The sequence below is a fragment of the Pan troglodytes genome, chromosome 6, assembly GCF_028858775.2.
Source record: "Pan troglodytes isolate AG18354 chromosome 6, NHGRI_mPanTro3-v2.0_pri, whole genome shotgun sequence".
In the NCBI taxonomy this organism is placed as follows: domain Eukaryota; kingdom Metazoa; phylum Chordata; class Mammalia; order Primates; family Hominidae; genus Pan; species Pan troglodytes.
The window spans coordinates 7,437,667-7,455,297 of NC_072404.2; the positions used below are offsets into that span (position 1 = coordinate 7,437,667).

At 61.5% G+C, this 17,631-nt stretch overlaps 1 protein-coding gene across 4 annotated transcripts in view; it reads right to left on the reverse strand.

The window, feature by feature from the left end:
* The window catches only part of INTS1 (integrator complex subunit 1), a 39,767-nt gene that overhangs the window by 19,116 nt on the left and 3,020 nt on the right, over nucleotides 1–17,631 (reverse strand). For 2 of the 4 annotated variants that reach the window (XM_016956990.3, XM_063815148.1), the window contains exons 1-18: nucleotides 15,379–15,468; nucleotides 14,959–15,057; nucleotides 13,966–14,256; nucleotides 11,199–11,395; nucleotides 10,913–11,050; nucleotides 10,502–10,661; nucleotides 10,285–10,390; nucleotides 10,005–10,191; nucleotides 9,718–9,863; nucleotides 9,456–9,597; nucleotides 8,182–8,358; nucleotides 7,261–7,369; nucleotides 6,538–6,658; nucleotides 5,959–6,036; nucleotides 4,901–5,058; nucleotides 4,154–4,250; nucleotides 778–869; nucleotides 531–591 (exon numbers count right to left, since the gene is read on the reverse strand). In XM_016956990.3, coding sequence (XP_016812479.2) covers nucleotides 531–591; nucleotides 778–869; nucleotides 4,154–4,250; nucleotides 4,901–5,058; nucleotides 5,959–6,036; nucleotides 6,538–6,658; nucleotides 7,261–7,369; nucleotides 8,182–8,358; nucleotides 9,456–9,597; nucleotides 9,718–9,863; nucleotides 10,005–10,191; nucleotides 10,285–10,390; nucleotides 10,502–10,661; nucleotides 10,913–11,050; nucleotides 11,199–11,395; nucleotides 13,966–14,256; nucleotides 14,959–15,016 — 2,318 coding nt within the window. In that variant the 5' untranslated portion in view covers nucleotides 15,017–15,057; nucleotides 15,379–15,468. Of the gene's footprint in view, nucleotides 1–530; nucleotides 592–777; nucleotides 870–4,153; nucleotides 4,251–4,900; nucleotides 5,059–5,958; nucleotides 6,037–6,537; nucleotides 6,659–7,260; nucleotides 7,370–8,181; nucleotides 8,359–9,455; nucleotides 9,598–9,717; nucleotides 9,864–10,004; nucleotides 10,192–10,284; nucleotides 10,391–10,501; nucleotides 10,662–10,912; nucleotides 11,051–11,198; nucleotides 11,396–13,965; nucleotides 14,257–14,958; nucleotides 15,058–15,378; nucleotides 15,469–17,631 lie in introns of those variants that run through there. The other 2 variants (XM_016956991.4, XM_063815147.1) reach the window with 2 other exon arrangements.

The following is a 17,631-nucleotide window of genomic DNA, read 5'->3' on the forward strand; positions in this document are numbered from 1 at the left end:
TCACTTCAGGCCCTGCTCCCCGCCCCGGGCCCGCCGAGGGGACGTGCACACTCACTTCAGGCCCTGCTCCCCGCCCCGGGCCCGCCGAGGGGACGTGCGGACTCACTTCAGGCCCTGCTCCCCGCCCCGGGCCCGCCGAGGGGGCCCGCCGAGGGGACGTGCGCACTCACTTCAGGCCCTGCTCCCCGCCCCGGGCCCGCCGAGGGGACGCGCGCACTCACTTCAGGCCCTGCTCCCCAACCCGGGCCCGCCGAGGGGACGCGCGCACTCACTTCAGGCACTGCTCCCCGCCCCGGGCCCGCCGAGGGGACGCGCGCACTCACTTCAGGCCCTGCTCCCCGCCCCGGGCCCGCCGAGGGGGGGCCGTGCGCACTCACTTCAGGCCCTGCTCCCCGCCCCGGGCCCGCCGAGGGGACGTGCGCACTCACTTCCGGCCCTGCTCCCCATCCCGGGCCCGCTGAGGGGACGCGCGCACTCACTTCAGGCCCTGCTCCCCGCCCCAGGCCCGCAGAGGGGACGTGCGCACTCACTTGGTCATCACCATCTCCATGAGCATCTTCAGGGTCGGGTATTCCTCCCACGCGGCCAGGCCTAGGGAATCGGAGGGTGTGGGGCTGGCCAGGCTCCCCTGGGCACCAGGCGTGTGACCCCCGCTTCTCCCAGCTCCTCCTCTCATCCCCAGCTGGGCTCATCCCAAGTCCCAACAGACAAACTGCCCCAAAGGAATAAGGACCCGCAGGGCCACGTGTGCGCATGGGGCGGCCAGCAGAGGCTCACCGATGTTCTCTGGGTTGAATGCGGCGACGACCAGCAGGAGGGGCCAGGCCTTCCAGTAGAGGGTAGAGATGGCGAGGTTCGGAGGCTGGTACCTGGAAGGCAGGGGCGCCCCGACTCAGGCCCAGCGCACCAAGCTCAGCACCAAGGATCGGCCGGGCCAGGTGACAAAGCTGGGGCAGGGACGGTGCTGGCTCCCAGCTCCTCCCGGGACTGCCCTCCAGTGACACCTGTCCAAGCATGTGCGTCAGCCTGGCTCTGGGCTCCCTGTCCAGGCCCGACTCTGGCTCTGTCCTTACCTTTCTAAGTCTCTGTTTCCCATCTACAAAATGGGAGCGGTGGTGGATACATAATAAACGTTCATTAAGTGTCAATGATTTTTGTACTCTACCTGAGATAACAGACACCACCCCAGGAGCCACCGAGATGGAATTATTGTAACGATACAATTAAATCAAAGCACGGGCCCCTCAGGTGAGGAAACGGATCCTGGCTATGAGACAGATGTGAATCGAGGCACTGCCTGGAGCCACATGCGGAGGCTGCCGAGTGGGAAAGACCACACCAGAAAGCAGAGCGGGCAGCAGCTGCCGAAGGAGAGAGGCAGGAGAACCTCGACCACAGCATCACAGAGCACGCGAGGCTCAAGTGCAGTGCGGGATTCCGAAGTGCGTCCGACCAAAACTCCAAAACGCTACTGAAAGGGTGTCAGCTCTGCATAAAGGGATGCCCCTGAAAGGGTGTCACCTCTGCATAAAGGGACACCCCTGAAAGGGTGTCGGCTCCGGATAAACGGGAACCCCTGAAAGGGTGTCGGCTCCGGATAAACGGACACCACTGAAAGGGTGTCAGCTCCGGATAAACGGGAACCCCTGAAAGGGTGTCGCCTCTGGATAAACGGGAACCCCTGAAAGGGTGTCGGCTCCGGATAAACGGACACCACTGAAAGGGTGTCAGCTCCGGATAAACGGGAACCCCTGAAAGGGTGTCAGCTCTGGATAAAGGGAAATCCTCCCACGTGCACGGATCGCAGGGCGTGGCCTCACTGACATGGTGGCACTCCCCAGACTGATCCATGGATTCCACACTGTCTCCCTCGAAATCCCAGTCATCTGTTTTGCAGAAACTGACACGCTCACCCTGAAATTCACGTGGAAATGAAAGGACCTAAAACAGCCAAAACAATCCTGGGAAAGAACAAAGTTGGAAAACGCACTTCCCAATTGTAAAACTCAGCCCTTATAGAGGATGGACACATAGACGGACAGAACGGACGTGCAGACGGACAGAATGGAGCTGTCGAGAGGTCAACCCTCTCACCTACATGCAACAAGAGTCCAGAGGTCAACCCTCAAACTTAGGCACAACAGGCCGACAGGGCGCCAAGGCGGCCCAAGGCGCAGGAACGGCCCTCTCAACAACAGTGCTGCGACAACCAGAACCAACCAACAGAATGAAGCGGGGCCCCACCAAACACCACACACCAAGTGGATGACAGACTCCGGAGACTGATCACCAAACTATAACATTCCTGGGAGAAAACGGGAGGAGGGCTTCGGGAGCGTGGGGCAGCCCCAGCGTCCTAGGTACAACGTCAAAGCACACACAGCAGCAGCAGCAGCACGAAGATGATCGGGCCTCCCCAAAGGCGAGCTCTGTGCTGCCCACGTGGGTCCACAGGACGGAAGTGAGGTCCAGGAACAACCCACATGGGTGCGACTTCCGACACGAAGCCAAGAGAACCTCACCAGGGAAAGACAGGCTTTCCACAGCGGTGCCCGGACAGCTGGACGGCCACACACAGAGGAATGAAGCCGGACCCCTGCCTCACACCATAAAAACTATGTCACAGTGGCTCAAAGACCTGAAAGTAAGAGCTGGGACTATAAAACCCTTGACAGAAAACACAGAATTAAATCTCCACTACCCTGGACTAGGCGATAGTTTCTTAGACATGACACAAAAGCACAGAAACCAAAGAAAAATAGATAAAATTGGATTTGCTCAAAATTGAAAACTTCTGGCCAGGCGGAGTGTGGCTCATCACACCTGTAACCCCAACACTTTAGGAGGTCAAGGCAGGAGGACTTCTTGAGCCCAGAGGTTTGAAAACAGCCTGGGCAATAAAGTGAGGCCCCATCTCTGCAAACACTAAAATCAGCTGGGCATGGTGGCACGTGCCTATAGTCCCAGCTACACAGGAGGCCAAGGTGGGAGGACCGCTTGAGCCAGGGAGGTTGAGGCTGCAGTGAACCGTTGATTGTGCCACCACACTCCAGCCTAGGTGACAGACAGAGCAAGACTCCGTTCCCCACAAAAAACGGAAAATGCAAACCGAAACAAACGTGAGATATCGTCTCACCCCAGCAGGATGTCTCTGCTGAGAAACATGGGCCATGAGTGCAGGTGAGGATGGAGACCGGGAACCCTCACGCAGCGCTGGCGGGGACGCGAGTGGGAACTCAAGGTGGGGCAGCCGATGGGGAGGGTCTGACAGAGCCTCAGTTAAACACGTGGCCCAGCAACCCCACTCCTAGCCACCTGCTCAAGAGAACCGAAGACACGGCCACACAGATTTGTCCACACACGCTCACAGCAGCACCGTCCGTCAGCAGGGGAGCGGAAGCAGCAGACATGATCTCTGTCCACACAGTGGGGTGCCCTCAGCCACGAGGAGGACTTTGATACTGCCTCATGCTCCAGCACAGGCGACCCCGGAAAGAGCGTGCCCGGGGAAGGAGGCTGGTCACAAGATCATGCACTGTAGGATGCCATTTACAGAAAACACCCAAAAGGGCCACTCTACAGAGGTGACAGCAGGTGAGCAGCTGCGTGGTCTGTGCTGGGAGGAATGAGGAGTGACAGCCGGTGGGAATGGGGTTCTCTTGGGGGAACCAAAGAAGGTTCTACAATTAAATTATAATGAAGGTTGTACAACCTGTGAACATTCTGAAAACATGGAATTGCACACTTTAGATAACACGTACATGAATTCTCTCTCGATAAAGCCGTGAAATATAGAGCATAAACTCATTGTTGTGTAAAAAATAACGCATACACGTTAAACACAGGAGAAAAAGGTATGACTGAGCTGGAGACACGGGGGAAGACAACGGGGAAACAGCCCACTCGAACCCAGGTAACGGTTGGACTCGGGCCGAGCCAGTCAAGGCCCGTAGTGGCCCCACTGGTCTCTGGGAACAGGCCATGAGCAGGCCCGTGGGGAGTGGGGCACGGGCTTACCCGGGTGGGAGTGGGGAGCAGGGCACGGGCTTACCCGGGTGGGAGTGGGGAGCAGGGCGTGGGCTTACCCGGGCGGGAGTGGGGAGCGGGGCGCGGGCTTACCCGGGCAGGAGTGGGGAGCAGGGCGTGGGCTTACCCCGGTGGGAGCTGGATGTTTTCAGGGTGATGGTAGGTGCACAGGTTCAGAACGGCGTCGATCAGCTGGGTCCTCCCCACCTTCAGCACCTCCACATCTAAGACCAAGAGCCACACATGGGTTCTGGGGCTGCTCACAGACCATCAGGCACAGGCAGCGAGGGAACCGGCCCTGCTCGGGCCGCGTCGGGGTGGGGTGGGGGATGCCGCAGGGTGGGGCACAGGCCTGAGCAGGAGAGCTGGGGGAAGCTTGGTTTCTCACTGGGAAACAGGGCACTTTGCTCTCGGGGACACCTGGCCTGGGTCTAGAGAGCAGGCAGGGCTGCCAAGAGAGGGTAGGGAGGTGAGGACGGGGGCGTGGCCGGCAGGGTGGGGACCCGCAAGCCCTCAGGGCAGAGCCACGGACGAGGCGCGAGCTGGATTTATAATCATTCTACCTATCGCCTAAAGGAGGTGACAGACAGCAAATCTGGCCGTGGCCAAATCACACCGAGAATGTGCCAATTCCAAAAAATGTGCAAATTCCAAAGAACGGGGCAGTGACTGCACCATTGCCAAAGACACACACGCTTCTGAATTCCCAACGGGCAGATGTGGAGAAGGCAGGTCCCCGAGACTCCCGGGGACCCAGGACCCAGCTGAAGCGCAGCTTTGTGGAGCACCCCAGAGGTGCGTTCCAGAGCCGGGGTTTCTGCAGGGACGAGGGGAGCAGACCCAGCACAGGTGCCATCCCCTGCAGAAGCCATACCATCCGCCTGCACAGCAGCAGCCCGCTTCACCAGGTGGTCGGCAAGCTCCATGGCGTCCGCGGGCCCGAGCGGGAGCTCCCGGGACAGCCCGATGACCAGGATGCGCATCAGCGTGTCCTCCAGGATGGGCACCTCGGAGCACAGACGCAGGAAGAAGCTGCGGGGCGGGGGAGGCGTGACTCAGTGTGGGCTGCCCACACCTGCCAGACCTGAGGGGCCGAGGACAGGCCAGCCTCTCCCTCAGAGCCCACGGGCTGGCGGCAGAGGGCTGCTGCTGCTTCCCACGAGCCTATCCCCTCCAACCTGAGCCTCCCTTTGCAGGACAGGAGCCCTGGCTCTAAGTCTCGCCTGGACAGGGGGAGAAGGGGAGGCTACCCCCACCCCAAGGCCTTTGGGGCTACACACAGAGTCACTGGTTCCTACAACCACCACACAGAGGCTCTGCCACCCCAGAGGCCTCTAGATGGTTCTTGCCCTCAAGGAGCTGGGGGCCAGGAGGCAGAGATAACCCCTACACCTCCAAAGCCTGACCGGAAGGCCGCAGTGAAGGTGAGCAGAGCGACCAGGGCACGAGGTGGGGGCAGGGTGAACCAGCAGGAGCCCCAGGCGGGGCTGGAGGGGAGTGTAGACCAAGAACCCACGGGGTCACCCACGGGGCTTGAAGGGGGACAGAGCTGTGAGGCCAGCCGGCTGGGGAAGGACAGTGTGCGGCTGTCTGGACAGAAGCAGGGGCAGACGGTGCATCTGAGACTGGTGAAGGGCGGCGTGCCCGTGGACGCCCTGGAAGCAACTGGAAGGCGGGGGTCCGGGGGAGGCTGCGGCTGGGGCTTGGAGTCACGTGGACGCAGGCAGCAGCTGAATCCCTACAGTGGCGCTGGGACGCCAGCATGGGAGTGGGAGAAGGGTGGCGCCCGGGATTGTGGAGGAGGAGCAGGACGGTGCTGTGACCATGGGAACAGCCGCCCAACTCCCACTGGCCCTTCCTGCCGCAGCCGCCCGGCACCCCGCAGCCCCGCCCGGCCCGGCACACAGGAGCCCCAGGCGGCAGCGCACTCACTTGCGGTCGCTCTCGGGTGGCCAGTTGTCCCACTTGTAGTAGGTCTCCGGCTGCTCTGTGAACAGCACCTTGTGCAGGCTGGGCAGGCAGAGAAGAGCCCTCAGTCATGATGTGGGTGCTCAGGGACCAGCCCCATTAGTTCCAGGGAAGGGACCCCGCTCCCAGGGGCCCCAGCGCTCAGAGGCCGGGCTGCCTGGTGCCCAAGCTCAGCACCTCCTCACAGCACCACCAAAGAACCCAGGGACCACTCACGGGGCTGCCAGGCTGGACAGCAGCGGAACGGGGCTGCCGGGCTGGACAGTGGCCGAGCGCCCTTTACAAAATCGCTGCAGAGAAATGCAGCCCCAGCCTGGCAGCCCCACCCCAACCAAGGCAGAGGCTCCACGGGAGGCTCCAATGCACAGGGTGAACTGCCTGGAGCCTAACGGCTGCTGCTGTCCGCAGAGAGGGGACAGACTCCCGTGTGGGGGCCTGGCTTGTCCCGGCTCAGTGGGGTTTGGGGCAGGGGTTGTGCGGGGCCCCGGCTTGTCCCGGCTCAGTGGGGTGTGGGACAGGGGCTGTGCAGGGCCCCAGCCGCACCAGTGCACGTAGTCCTTAGGGGCGAGCTTGCTGATGGAGGGGACCACAGTGTGGAGCCACCAGACGGCATCCCGCTGGATGGCGGCAATCTGGTTCTGGAATGAGCGGAGCACTTCCAGGTCTGAAACAGACACGCAGCTTAGTGGCCCATCCGAGCCGTGGGCTATGAGGGGCTAAGGCACCCCTGGGGGTCCAACTCAATGCTGGCACTTGGGAGGGGGTAACTCGGGGCACCCCCAGCTTCTGGACGATTCCCAGCTGGAATAACACCCTGGGAGGCATGGAGTGACCCTGACGCGTGCGTGGGTGACTGGAATCCTCCTGTTGCCAGTGACTCGCTTCGGTCAATGGCTTAGAGGGCTTCTGCGGCCCAGCCTTCCTGCGAACCCATGATCAAACACCCGGACTGCCCCAAACACCACCTCCCCTCCCCACTCCCGCCCGCGGCTGGGGCCACCATGCCTGCAATGCCCCCATGCTGGGCCAGAACTGGAGCACACAAAGGACGCTCATGGGAACAGGGTCTGAGTCTGCAGCTGGGGTGAGACCCGGATGGACAGGAACGGGGACGGCAGCTTCCAGGCTCCATGTCCCCGAGTGGCCGTGCTGTGGGACCGCTCCTGCCGGGCGCTCAGGGGACAGTGCAGCCTCGGAGAGCCGCCAGCCACCAGCCTGGACCCGAGACCCCCACCAAGCAGGGCCAGGCCACCCCCACATCCTTACTCCTCTTTTCTCCTTTGTCCCAGGCGATGCCGGCCTCCTTCACCTGCGCTGTGATGCCCAGCATCATGGACACGGCCAGGACGTCGGTGATGTGCACCACGAAGCGCTCCTGCAGGTGCAGCACGGGGTCTGTATCCAGAAGGGACACCCGGGAGCCCCACTCCACACCCACGTGGGCGCGGCACGGGGTCCGTATCCAGAAGGGACACCCGGGAGCCCCACTCCACACCCACGTGGGCGCGGCACGGGGTCCGTATCCAGAAGGGACACCCGGGAGCCTCACTCCACAAACACGTGGGCGCAGCACCCACACACTTGCACATGCGCACACATACACACACACAAGCAGGGATCCAGAGAGAGAGCCCAGGACCAGTTGGGAGAGGGGCCTGACAGGAGGTGCACCAGGGCCGGTGGCCCACAAGGTCCTAGTCTGGCCACAGGAGGGAGGTTCAGTCAACAGAGATCCACAAAGCCCCGTCCGCAAAACAGGCCATCCCGGCAGGCTGGCTGCGAGTTGGCTGCAGGGACCTGGCATCTCTGCGATCCACCCTCACTGTGCCTTCCAGCGCCAGCTCCCTCCGCAGCCCTCGAACAGTCTCCAACCCAGCCAGGCAGCCCGCAGCCCCACCCTGCCTCCCTGCTCCTGTGCTCCCCTTGCTCCCGGCAGCAATCCATCCCATCCAGCCCAGGGGCTGCCAGTTCCCCTGTGCTTGGTCAGCCCCTCATAGGTCCTCACACAGGACAGAGCCTATGCTATCCTCTGGGACGCGTCACCGCAAACAGCCTCACTCATCCCTGTACCCACGCTCAGCCAGAGCATCCGAAGGGGTGGAATGTGCATGGGACCCAGGACGAGGGGGACGGCGGCGCGTGGAACCCGCAGTGAGGGAAAGGCGCCCCAGCGGTGGGGGCTGGCACCTTGAACTCCATCTCCAGGTACTGCGGCTCCTTGCGCTCCTGCATGAGCCCCAGGCAGAAGGCCTGGAAGTTGATCTCGTGCTTGGTCTGCTTGATGATCTCCCGCAGCAGGGCCCGCGAGGCCCGCAGGTAGTCGTCCTTGTTGGTCAGCAGGTCCTGGAACACCATGGCCAGGAACTGGGGCAGAGAGAGGCCGCGTGGGAGGCTGCCCGACAGTGCTGTCCCTGTCACGGGCCCCTTCCCGCAGCACCAACAGGTATGGCGCCCGAGGGCACTGCAGTGGGTCTCAGACAGTGCGGGGCGCGGGGTGGCGGGCTCCTTGCTCTACTGGCTGCCAGCCCTTGGCGAGCAGGGACCACATCTGATTCCCCTCTCTGAGAACCAGCAGGTGGGGAGTCGGTCCTCGTGAAATGAGGAGAAGGATTAATTAACGGACGCTGGGGGTGTGGGACACCAGGTGGCAGAGCCATAGAAGCGCGTGTGCCATCTCAGCCCACCCGTGCGCCACGGGCTGAACAGAAACCAAAGGCCACCACCCAAGATCTGAAAGGATCTGAAAGGATTCACTCCTGTCTCAAAATGCGGAGCCGCGAAGACTGAACGCAGAGCTGAGAGCGGCTGTGCCTCCCTCGTGTTTCACACGCCACAGAGCGCACTGGGAGGCCTAACGTGCTGGTGGCGATGGGAGCATCTCCCCAGCCCGCTTCAAAGGAGACACGGAAATCCAAGGGTCCTACAGCCAGGGCTACAGGGACCCCTGCTTAACCGAGGGACCCAATGCACAGGAGGCGGGTCTGGGCCAGGCACAGGGCCTCATGCCCGTCATCCCAGCACTTTGGGAGGCTGAGGCAGAAGAATCGCTTGAGCCCAGGAGTTTGAGGCCAGCCTGGGCCACATAATAAGACCCGGTCTCTACAAAAAATTTTAAAAACAATCTTACTATTCAAAGGCAGGAATGAGCTTGAAAAATAAAAATAGCAGCAGGTCTGGGTCTTAGCTCAGAAACCTGGGTGGCTTTTAAGACTCAATGTGGCTCCCTCCTAAATGGACAGAGTGTCAGTTTCTGAGAAAGACGCTGGGCGCTGTGGCTGCACCCACTCTAGAAACGGCTCAACCTCATGCCCACGTGAGTTTCAAAAGCTCCTTCCCAAGACCGAGGAGCATTCTCCCACGAAGCACTGACAATCCACCGGCTTCCCCAGATGCCACGTGCCCCTCCAGCCCAGAGCCCCATATGCTGGCGTGGAGGGCAAGGCCAGGGACCCTGGGCCTACCTTGGGCGCCAGCTCCGAGCTGTGCTGCAGTGCGGTATAGAGGACCTGCATGTTGTTCGGGTTCCGGGCGCTGGAGAGCTCATTGAAGATCACCAGCTTGATGGTGGTGCCCAGGTTGTCCTTGTGCGCGCTCAGCAGCTCCCTGGGTGTGGGAGCCAGGGGAGGTGAGGGTACAGGCCCTGTCCCCACTCCGCCCGCACCCCCGCTCCGCCCACACCCCCGCTCCACCCGCACCCCCGCTCTGCCCCGGCTTGCCACGCACCTGATGCACAGCATGAAGTGGTTGAGGAGGACCTTGGGCTTGAGGCGGATCTTGATCAGGTGTGAGATGACGTCCATGTCTTCGGAACCGTGTGTGTTGCAGTTCATGCAGACGGACATCAGCAGGTCCTGGGCGGGCCGGGTCAGCTGCGGGGCCGAGGAGGGAGCAGTGGGCTCATGGCCACCCTGGCAGGAAGGCCACGCCGTGGGGCCACACAGAGCCTGCCCCCACCCCCTACCCCGCCCGGGCGCCCCTGCCCTGCCCACCCCCCCGGGGCGCCCCCGCACCTTGGGGTTCTGCAGCCACATCTCCAGCTTCTGCACCGCCAGCAGCCGCACCTCCTTGTAGCCGCAGGTGGAGGTGAGGAGCCGCAGGAGGTTCCTGGAGACGTTGTCGATGGGCTGGCGCCGGTTCAGCTGGTCCCGCAGCATGTCCAGGACATACTCCTCCACACTCTCCGCGAGCTCTTCGTACCTAGGCCAGAGGAGGGAGCGAGGAGGGAGGAAGGTGGCCCCGAGGCGCCCGCCCCCGCCGCCCCCAACTGGGACCGGGCGGGCACGCAGCTACCTGGGCATGAGCTGGCCCTCCTGCTCAGGGCTCAGCTTCTCCTCCGCGATCAGCAACTCCGTCTGGCTGTCTTCCTCCTCCGTGAGGGAGGGGTGTGGGCTGCTCCCTGCAAACCAAGGAGAGGGCTCCATGCAGCGCCTCCCACCCGCCCGTCCTCCCACCCCTCCCCTGCCCTGGGACTGGACACCCGCCCTCTCTGGCTGGCCGTGTGTCTCACCCGCACCCAGGTCGCCCGCAACGCGGCCCGCCTCCCCCTGCAGCAGCACGCTCCTCGGGGGCATTCTAGTGTTGAAGGCCGTCTGGATGTTGTCCACAAACGTCTTACAGTGAGGGCTGTCCACCCAGATCCGCTCCCCCAGGGAGTCCTCGATGTACACCTGTGTGGCAGCCACACCCTCAGCCCCGAGCCCAGCCGGGCAGCAGCCAGGTTGGGGAACGCCTGCCTGCTGCCCGGGGACTGGGTGCCCAGGTGGCCCTCTCCAGCTTCTGGGTGCAGCAGGGACCGTGCCATCACCACCAGGGCTGTCAGACACAGCCCTCTGGAGAGAACACACTTCTGCTTTTCTCTCGCCCCTGCCCCACCCCGTGGCACTCTGCCATCTTCACCGTCCCAGGAGAGACCACTCACCTTGACAAAGATCTCGGGCCAGTTCTCGTCCTCCTCGTAGGCGGCCATGAGGAGGTTACAGGCCAGCACGGACACAAGGCTGTTCCCCTTGGCCTTGAAGTTGATGGAGGCGTCCCGCCGCAGGAGGCTACACAGAGCCTGCCAGGGAGGGCGCATGTCACGTGGGAGCCTCGCTGGCCCCAGAGGCAAAACTGGGGTGGGCCGGGAGGGACACTTAAGGGGGAGGTGAGGAGGGGAGCCGAGGGCCCCAGCGCTGCTCGCCTCCCGCCAGGGGCCCGGCTCAAACCTCAATGACGCCCTCGGTGGCGAAGATGTTGGGCTTGATCTTGGCCAGGTACATGAGGCTCAGGTAGAGGGTGCTGTCGGGCTTGGCGCGGGTGACCTTCAGCTGCTTCACAGCCCCGCACAGCACGCCCTCGATCCTGTCGTCGTTGCCCTCCAGCTCGGCCGCCTCGATCTCGTCCAGCAGCACCGTGGGCAGCACTGGCCGGGGCAGGCAGTACGGTCAGAACGGGGCCAGGGCAGGGTCGCCCCAAAGCCTCGGGACACCAGGAAGACCCCGAGGAACCCAGAGCTCTCAGGGTCGGCCCTGCCAGGGACCAGAGATCCACCCTCAGGAAAGTTCCCACAGGGTACAAGCACCCCACCAAATGGTCCCCTCAACACAACAGGCTGCCCCACAGGCCTCAGCACTAGCCCACCAGCCACTCCAGTCCTGGCTCCGCTGTGTCCCACATGACTACCCCAAAGGCTACAGACATTTCCCAGCAAGCCAGGCCACCTGCAGCTTTACTTTCCACTGAATCGTGGCTCCGTCTGGCGGCTTCTTTCTCACTGTGGACCGCAGCACAGTGGCCCTCTCTCCGCACCCACCCCAGCTCCAGTCTCCAGCATGCCCTTCTTCCCACTTTTCCTCCCTCTTTCCATGGGTGCTCGGCTCACAACCTTCCTCCAGACGAGTGCCTGACCCTCCCACATCCTCCGAGGAGCACCAGGGCCAGCACACACCTTTCCTATCGTCGTGTTTGCCACTGTTGGATCGGAGGTTTTCTCATTTTCATTCGGATTCTTCTCTGTCCCAACAGTTTTTTAGGACTGTGTTTTTAAATATCCACACACGGCCAGGTGCAGTGGCTAGCGCCTATAATCCCACCGCTTTGGGAGGCTGAGGCAGGTGGATCACCTGAGGTCAGGAAATCGAGACTAGCCTGGCCAATACAGTGAAGCCCTGTCTCTACTAAAAATACACAAATTAGCCGGGCGTGGTGGTGCATGCCTGTAATCCCAGCTGCTTGGGAGGCTAAGGCAGGAGAATCATTTGAACCCGGGAGGCGGAGGCTGAAGTGAGCCGAGATCGTGCCACTGCATTCCAGCCTGGGGAACACAGCGAGACTCCGTCTCAAAAAAAAATAAATAATAAATAAATAATAAATATATACATATCCACACACATGTGGACACAGGCATTGTGATCCACCTTAACTGCATCCGGGACAGAGACTTGGAAGAAATTTCCTGATGCCGAGACAAGCTGGGGGACAAGTGGGCTGCTGGCACAGAGGGACAGCTTGGGACATTTACCACAAATGGCTGGATGCAGCCATCTCTCTGTTTCGCTGAGAATAACACTGTAAAGTGATCTACCACTCAGAATATGCTTTTCATAACCACATCTCCTTTCATCTTCAAAATCTCCTTTCTACAGGAGGTGGTGCTAAAAATAAATAAAGCACCGAGCAGCCGGCGGCCAAGAACCCGGGCCAGGGTGGGGCCTGTGGTCTCCATCTTCAATCCCCACCGGCACCAGCTGCCCAGGGACACGCCTCGTGGGAGGTCTGAGGCTCGACCTCCTAAAGCAGTGCCCCAGCTGTGCCATCCTGGGCCATTTGCCCCCAGGGCTCCCTGATGCCAACTGAGTCCAGCACAAACACTGCCCACAGCGCCCAGCCTCAGCTCTCACGAGCGTGTGCTGCCCAGGCCAGGCCTCCATTCCCTGGGCACAGTCCATTCTCTGCTTGGCATCTCCCTTTCCTGCCTGCCCCGGTTTCATCGCCTGTGCTTCCAGGCCCGAGCCCATACTGCAACTCCCTGCCAGGCCTCCTCCCTTCCAGGGCCGTCGGGGACTCACTCACAGGCTTGCACTGCAGCAGCCTGGTCCCTCCCTGAGGGCAAGGCCACAGCCCACAAGTCCCCTGGGTCCTGTCTGGCACAAAACTCAGTAACCAGAGGCGGCGCGGCTTGAACAGACACCTCACTACCAAAGTCATCAGGACACTTGTTCTTTTTGACTCCTACAAAGAAATTACCCAGAAGAGATGCTCCCATAGAAACAAAACACTGCAGACCACGAGGCTTGCTGGGGCTGGTGCGATAGCTGCCAGAGCGACTCCCAGAGAGTCACGGAGCCTTGAGAAATGGTCGTTGGGAAAATGGCGCAGAGGGGCAGGGGCGATTCTAGGCACACAGTTAAAGGCATTTCTGCGAGAACGGGACGGTGGTGAAGCTTATATTCCCCGTTGATGTCTTTACTGTTCTGCTGCTTTTGAACTGAAAACAGGGAGGGGATCAGCTCTTCTCTGTTGGTAACCAGGAGGGAAGGAGGAACCAAGTACACATCACCTCCTCTCAGGCTGACAGAGGAACGCACCAGGACCCACAGCCTTGATCGCCTCCGCTCAGGTTGAGAGAGGAACGCACCAGGATGGGCAACCTTGAGAACAGACACCTGGGGTGTCGTCACGCCCGGTTTACCCCCAGCGCTCAGACAGTGCCCGTCATAAAGGGGGCGTCCAACAGACACATGAGACAGACAACTTAATAAAGGAGTGACCCGGTTCTCAAAGGGCAGCCACTGGCAGTGCAGGACGCAGATGCACACACGGGAAAAGGGCATCTACGTGAGAAGCACTTCCAAGAACAAGCCACAAACATCCGCTCTCCCAGAGGACCTCGGCCATACGGGCAGCACTAGGCCTGGAGGGGGCCTTCCCTGAACACCTGATGGACGGCATGAGCTGAGGGGTGTTCTCGGGGGACGTCCACAGACTCATTACCTTCAATTGGCACCACAGATGGCTCTTTAATCGACGGAGAAATGGCTCGTTTTTCTGCCACTGCAGCCTCAGCCAGGCGCCCCAGGGCACTCAGAGGGGGTGTGGAGGAGAGTTTGGGGCGTTTGGTGAGACCGGTGAGGGCCGAGGCACTGGACAACGCAGCCGCCGCATCCCGCTTGCGCTCAGAAGGCAGGCCGGAAGGGGCTGGTTTCAGCAGGGTGGACGCCGTTTTCGATTCGTTGGCCTGACCCTTTGAGCCCAGAGCAATGAAGTCTCCCGGGGGAGGGTGCCCTGCAGAGAAAGGAGAGAGAAAACCGGGCACGTTCGCAACACCCAAGGTGGAAAAAGACGGACTCCAACCTCCTGTTATGTCAGAGGGGATTAAACAAGAGTCAGAGAAGGCAAGGAAGAAGCCAGAGCTCACTCAGCAGCCTACAGCAGAGCTGGGACCAGCAGGATACGCACAGGTGATGGTGGACAGTCACGTAGCGCTGACCACAAACCAGGCCATCTCTGGTCTATCCAAATTAGTGTGCTTAGTACCCCCCGCCCCGAGTTTCCGCAATAGGTGCTATTACTCTAACTTTACAAGGGAGAAAGGGACACAGACAGGTTAAGCGATGTGCCCAGCGTCACACAGCAGGCGAGTGGCAAAGTCCGGAGGATCTGAGCCGACAGTTTAGCCGCAGACCCCGTGCTACGCTAGACTGTGCTGCCTCCTGCCTCCTGGCTGGGGAGACCCTTCCACTACTGTCGGCCGCCTTGCAGCTCAGCCTGAAACGAGATCACCGGGGTCGCGAAGGAAGTCGCCACTGTCCCAAGCCTCCCAGGGACTCTCAGAGCCGCTGAGGACCGAGAGCAGTGTTTCCAGACCGAATTCCTGGAAACAGCCGCGGCTGCGGAACAACCAAGCCCAACGCAGGATCCGCGGCAGCTGAGATCCCCAAAGACCCCCAAAGACCCCCGGGCTGCAGAGCGGGGAGGGAGACGCACCTGAGGGTTTGGCCGCGGCGCTGGGCCGGCGCACCGTGGTGGGCTTGGCCCGGTTCATCCTGCCCCGTCCCTCGCGGCTCCCGGCGGCTGCGGCGTCACCTGCGGAGGAGCCAGCGTGCGGTCATTCATTCACTCATTCGCTCGTTCGCTCGCTCATTCGCTCCCTTACCGCACGGGGCTTGGGCCTGGGACCCGGGGACAGTGGTCCCGCGCCCGCCCGGCGGGGCGATGCTGCAGGAGCTGCAGGGACCCCGCCTCCCAGCTGCCCGGGAGCGGCTCAGTCGGGCGGCAGCAGGCGACGCGGACGTCGGGCTGGAGGCGGCAGAACCAAGAGGGACGGCCCAGAGGCCGGGAGCGGTAGCCGCGAGAACCAGGCGCTCGCCCGGCAATGAGGAAGCGCCCAGGCCGCGGCTCACTTACCTCTGGCCCATCGCGACCGGAGCGCCGCTACCGCCACCCGGCCACCCCGGAATCGGAAACCGATCTCGCCGCCCTCGAGGACCCGACTTCCGGAACAACCGGAAGGAAAACAGTGCGGCGGGAAGCGGGCCCAGAGGGAGGCGCGAGAGGCCCGCGGCGCCGGCCTGATGCCTGCAGCGCCCCATGGCGGCGGGAGGTGGGCTGGCCGGCGCCGCGCGCCTGTGGTCCGGTCCAGGTGGGTCGGCGGCGCGGGGCAGGCGCTGGCCTCTCCATTCACAGGTGGTGCTGGCGTTGCGAAGGGACACACTCCAGGACGCACGGCGGGGAGGAGTGGCGTCAGGGATCCGCGGATGCGTCAAGTGGCAGGTTCTGCACGTCCCGGAGGGCGGGGGCGGCCGGGGTGCAGGCACTGGCGAGGGGGCGCAGCCCGGGGGGCCCCCGGGGAGAGACCCTGTCTCTAATAATAATAATAATAATAATAATAATAATAATAATAATAGCTTTATTGAGATAGAACTCGTGTTCCACAAAGTTCACCCTTTTCTTTTTTCTTTTTTTTTTTGGCACGGAGTCTCGCTCTGTCGCCCAGGCTGGAGTGCAGTGGCGCGATCTCGGCTTATTGCAACCTCGACCTCCCAGGTTCAAGCGATTCTCCTGCCTCAGTCTCCCGAGTAGCTGGGATTACAGGCGCCCGCCACCATGTCTGGCTAATTTTTTTGTGTTTTTAGTAGAGACGGGGTTTCACCATGTTGGCCAGGCTGGTCTCGAACTCCTAACCTCAGGTGATCCGCCCGCCTTGGCCTCCCAAAGTGCTGGAATTACTGCGCCCGCCCCGCCCCCACGCCTTTTTTTTTTTTTTTTAATGGAAACACTGATGGGAACAAAACTCAAAAGACACAAAAGATCATACAGTTGCCAGGTGTGATGCTCATGCCTGTAATCTCAGCACTTTGGGAGACCAAGGCAGGAGGATCGGTTGAGTTCGAGACCAGCCTGAGCAACATAGCAAGACCCCCATCTCTACAAAAAAATAAAAATTAGCTGGGCATGGTGGCATGAACCTCTAATCCCAGCCCTTTGGGAGGCCAAAGTGGGAGTCTGAGACCAGCCTGGGCAACATAGTGAGACCCTATCTCTACAAACAAAAATCAAGAATAAATTAGCCAGGCATGGTGGTGCATGCCTACGGTCCCAGCTACTCAGGAGGCTGAGGTAGGAGGATCTCTTCAGCCCGGGAGGTCAAGGCTGCAGTAAGCTATGATGGTGCCACTACACTGCAGCCGGCGACAGAGCAAGACCCTGTCTAAAAAAAGATAAAAATAAAAGGTGGGGGAATCATCCAGTCAAAGGGTCGAAGGTCTCCCCCGACCCCTGAGCAGCTGGTCCCCTCCCCTGGAGTCAGCCTGTGTTCTGATTTGTGCCTGTGTTCCCGGCTTTTCCGTGTGCGTTCAGGCAGCCACCCGTGTGCCTCCCTCTGCCTTGTCACCCTGCAGGTAGCGCACGGCTCCTCTTTTCTGCACCTGGCTTTTGCCACTTAACCACATCTTGGAGATCTGTTCCCAGCAGGGCACTGACTCGAACGCTGCCCCGCCACCGAGGGAGTCCTGAGCACCACCTGCCCGGTGTGTCCCATCTCCTCATCCAGGGACGGCAAGGCAGAGCTGGTCTCCCTGTGCCCCTGAAGTTGGGTGTGGCCATTTGACTGTGGCCTCAGTGAGGCTCATGGCCCCAGGCTGCAGCCTGAGAACTGCTGTGTGACCCGCCACGGTCTCTTTCCACTCCTGTGGGCATCAGCTGGGTCCCCGGAGGACCCCAAGGGCTCCAGGGCCCTGCACCCTGCGCTGTGTGGGCAGTGAGTCCGGAAGGAGACGTCCGTGGTGCCCATGGGAGGAGAGGCCGGTCAGGCGCGGATCCCTGCCGGACGCCAGGCGGGGGCTGTGCGGCTTCGTCCCTCTACCATTTCTCAATCTGTCCCTCAGGGTAACTCTCTAAGGGGAGGGGAGATCCGATGGGGTAATGCTTCCTCCTCCTGTCACCTGAATGGGAGCACCCTGCACGGAGCTTCCTCTGCCCCGCCACCTGCCTCTCCTCATCCTCTGACCAGCATCACCGCCCCTGCATGCGGGGCCTGTGCCTTCGGCAAATGCCCTCACCCGGGCCCAGGCCAGAACCTCAGGGTCGACCTTGAGAACAACCACCTCCTCCTCCTCCCCCTCTCCCTCCTCCCCTTCCTTCTTCTCCCCCTCCTCCCAC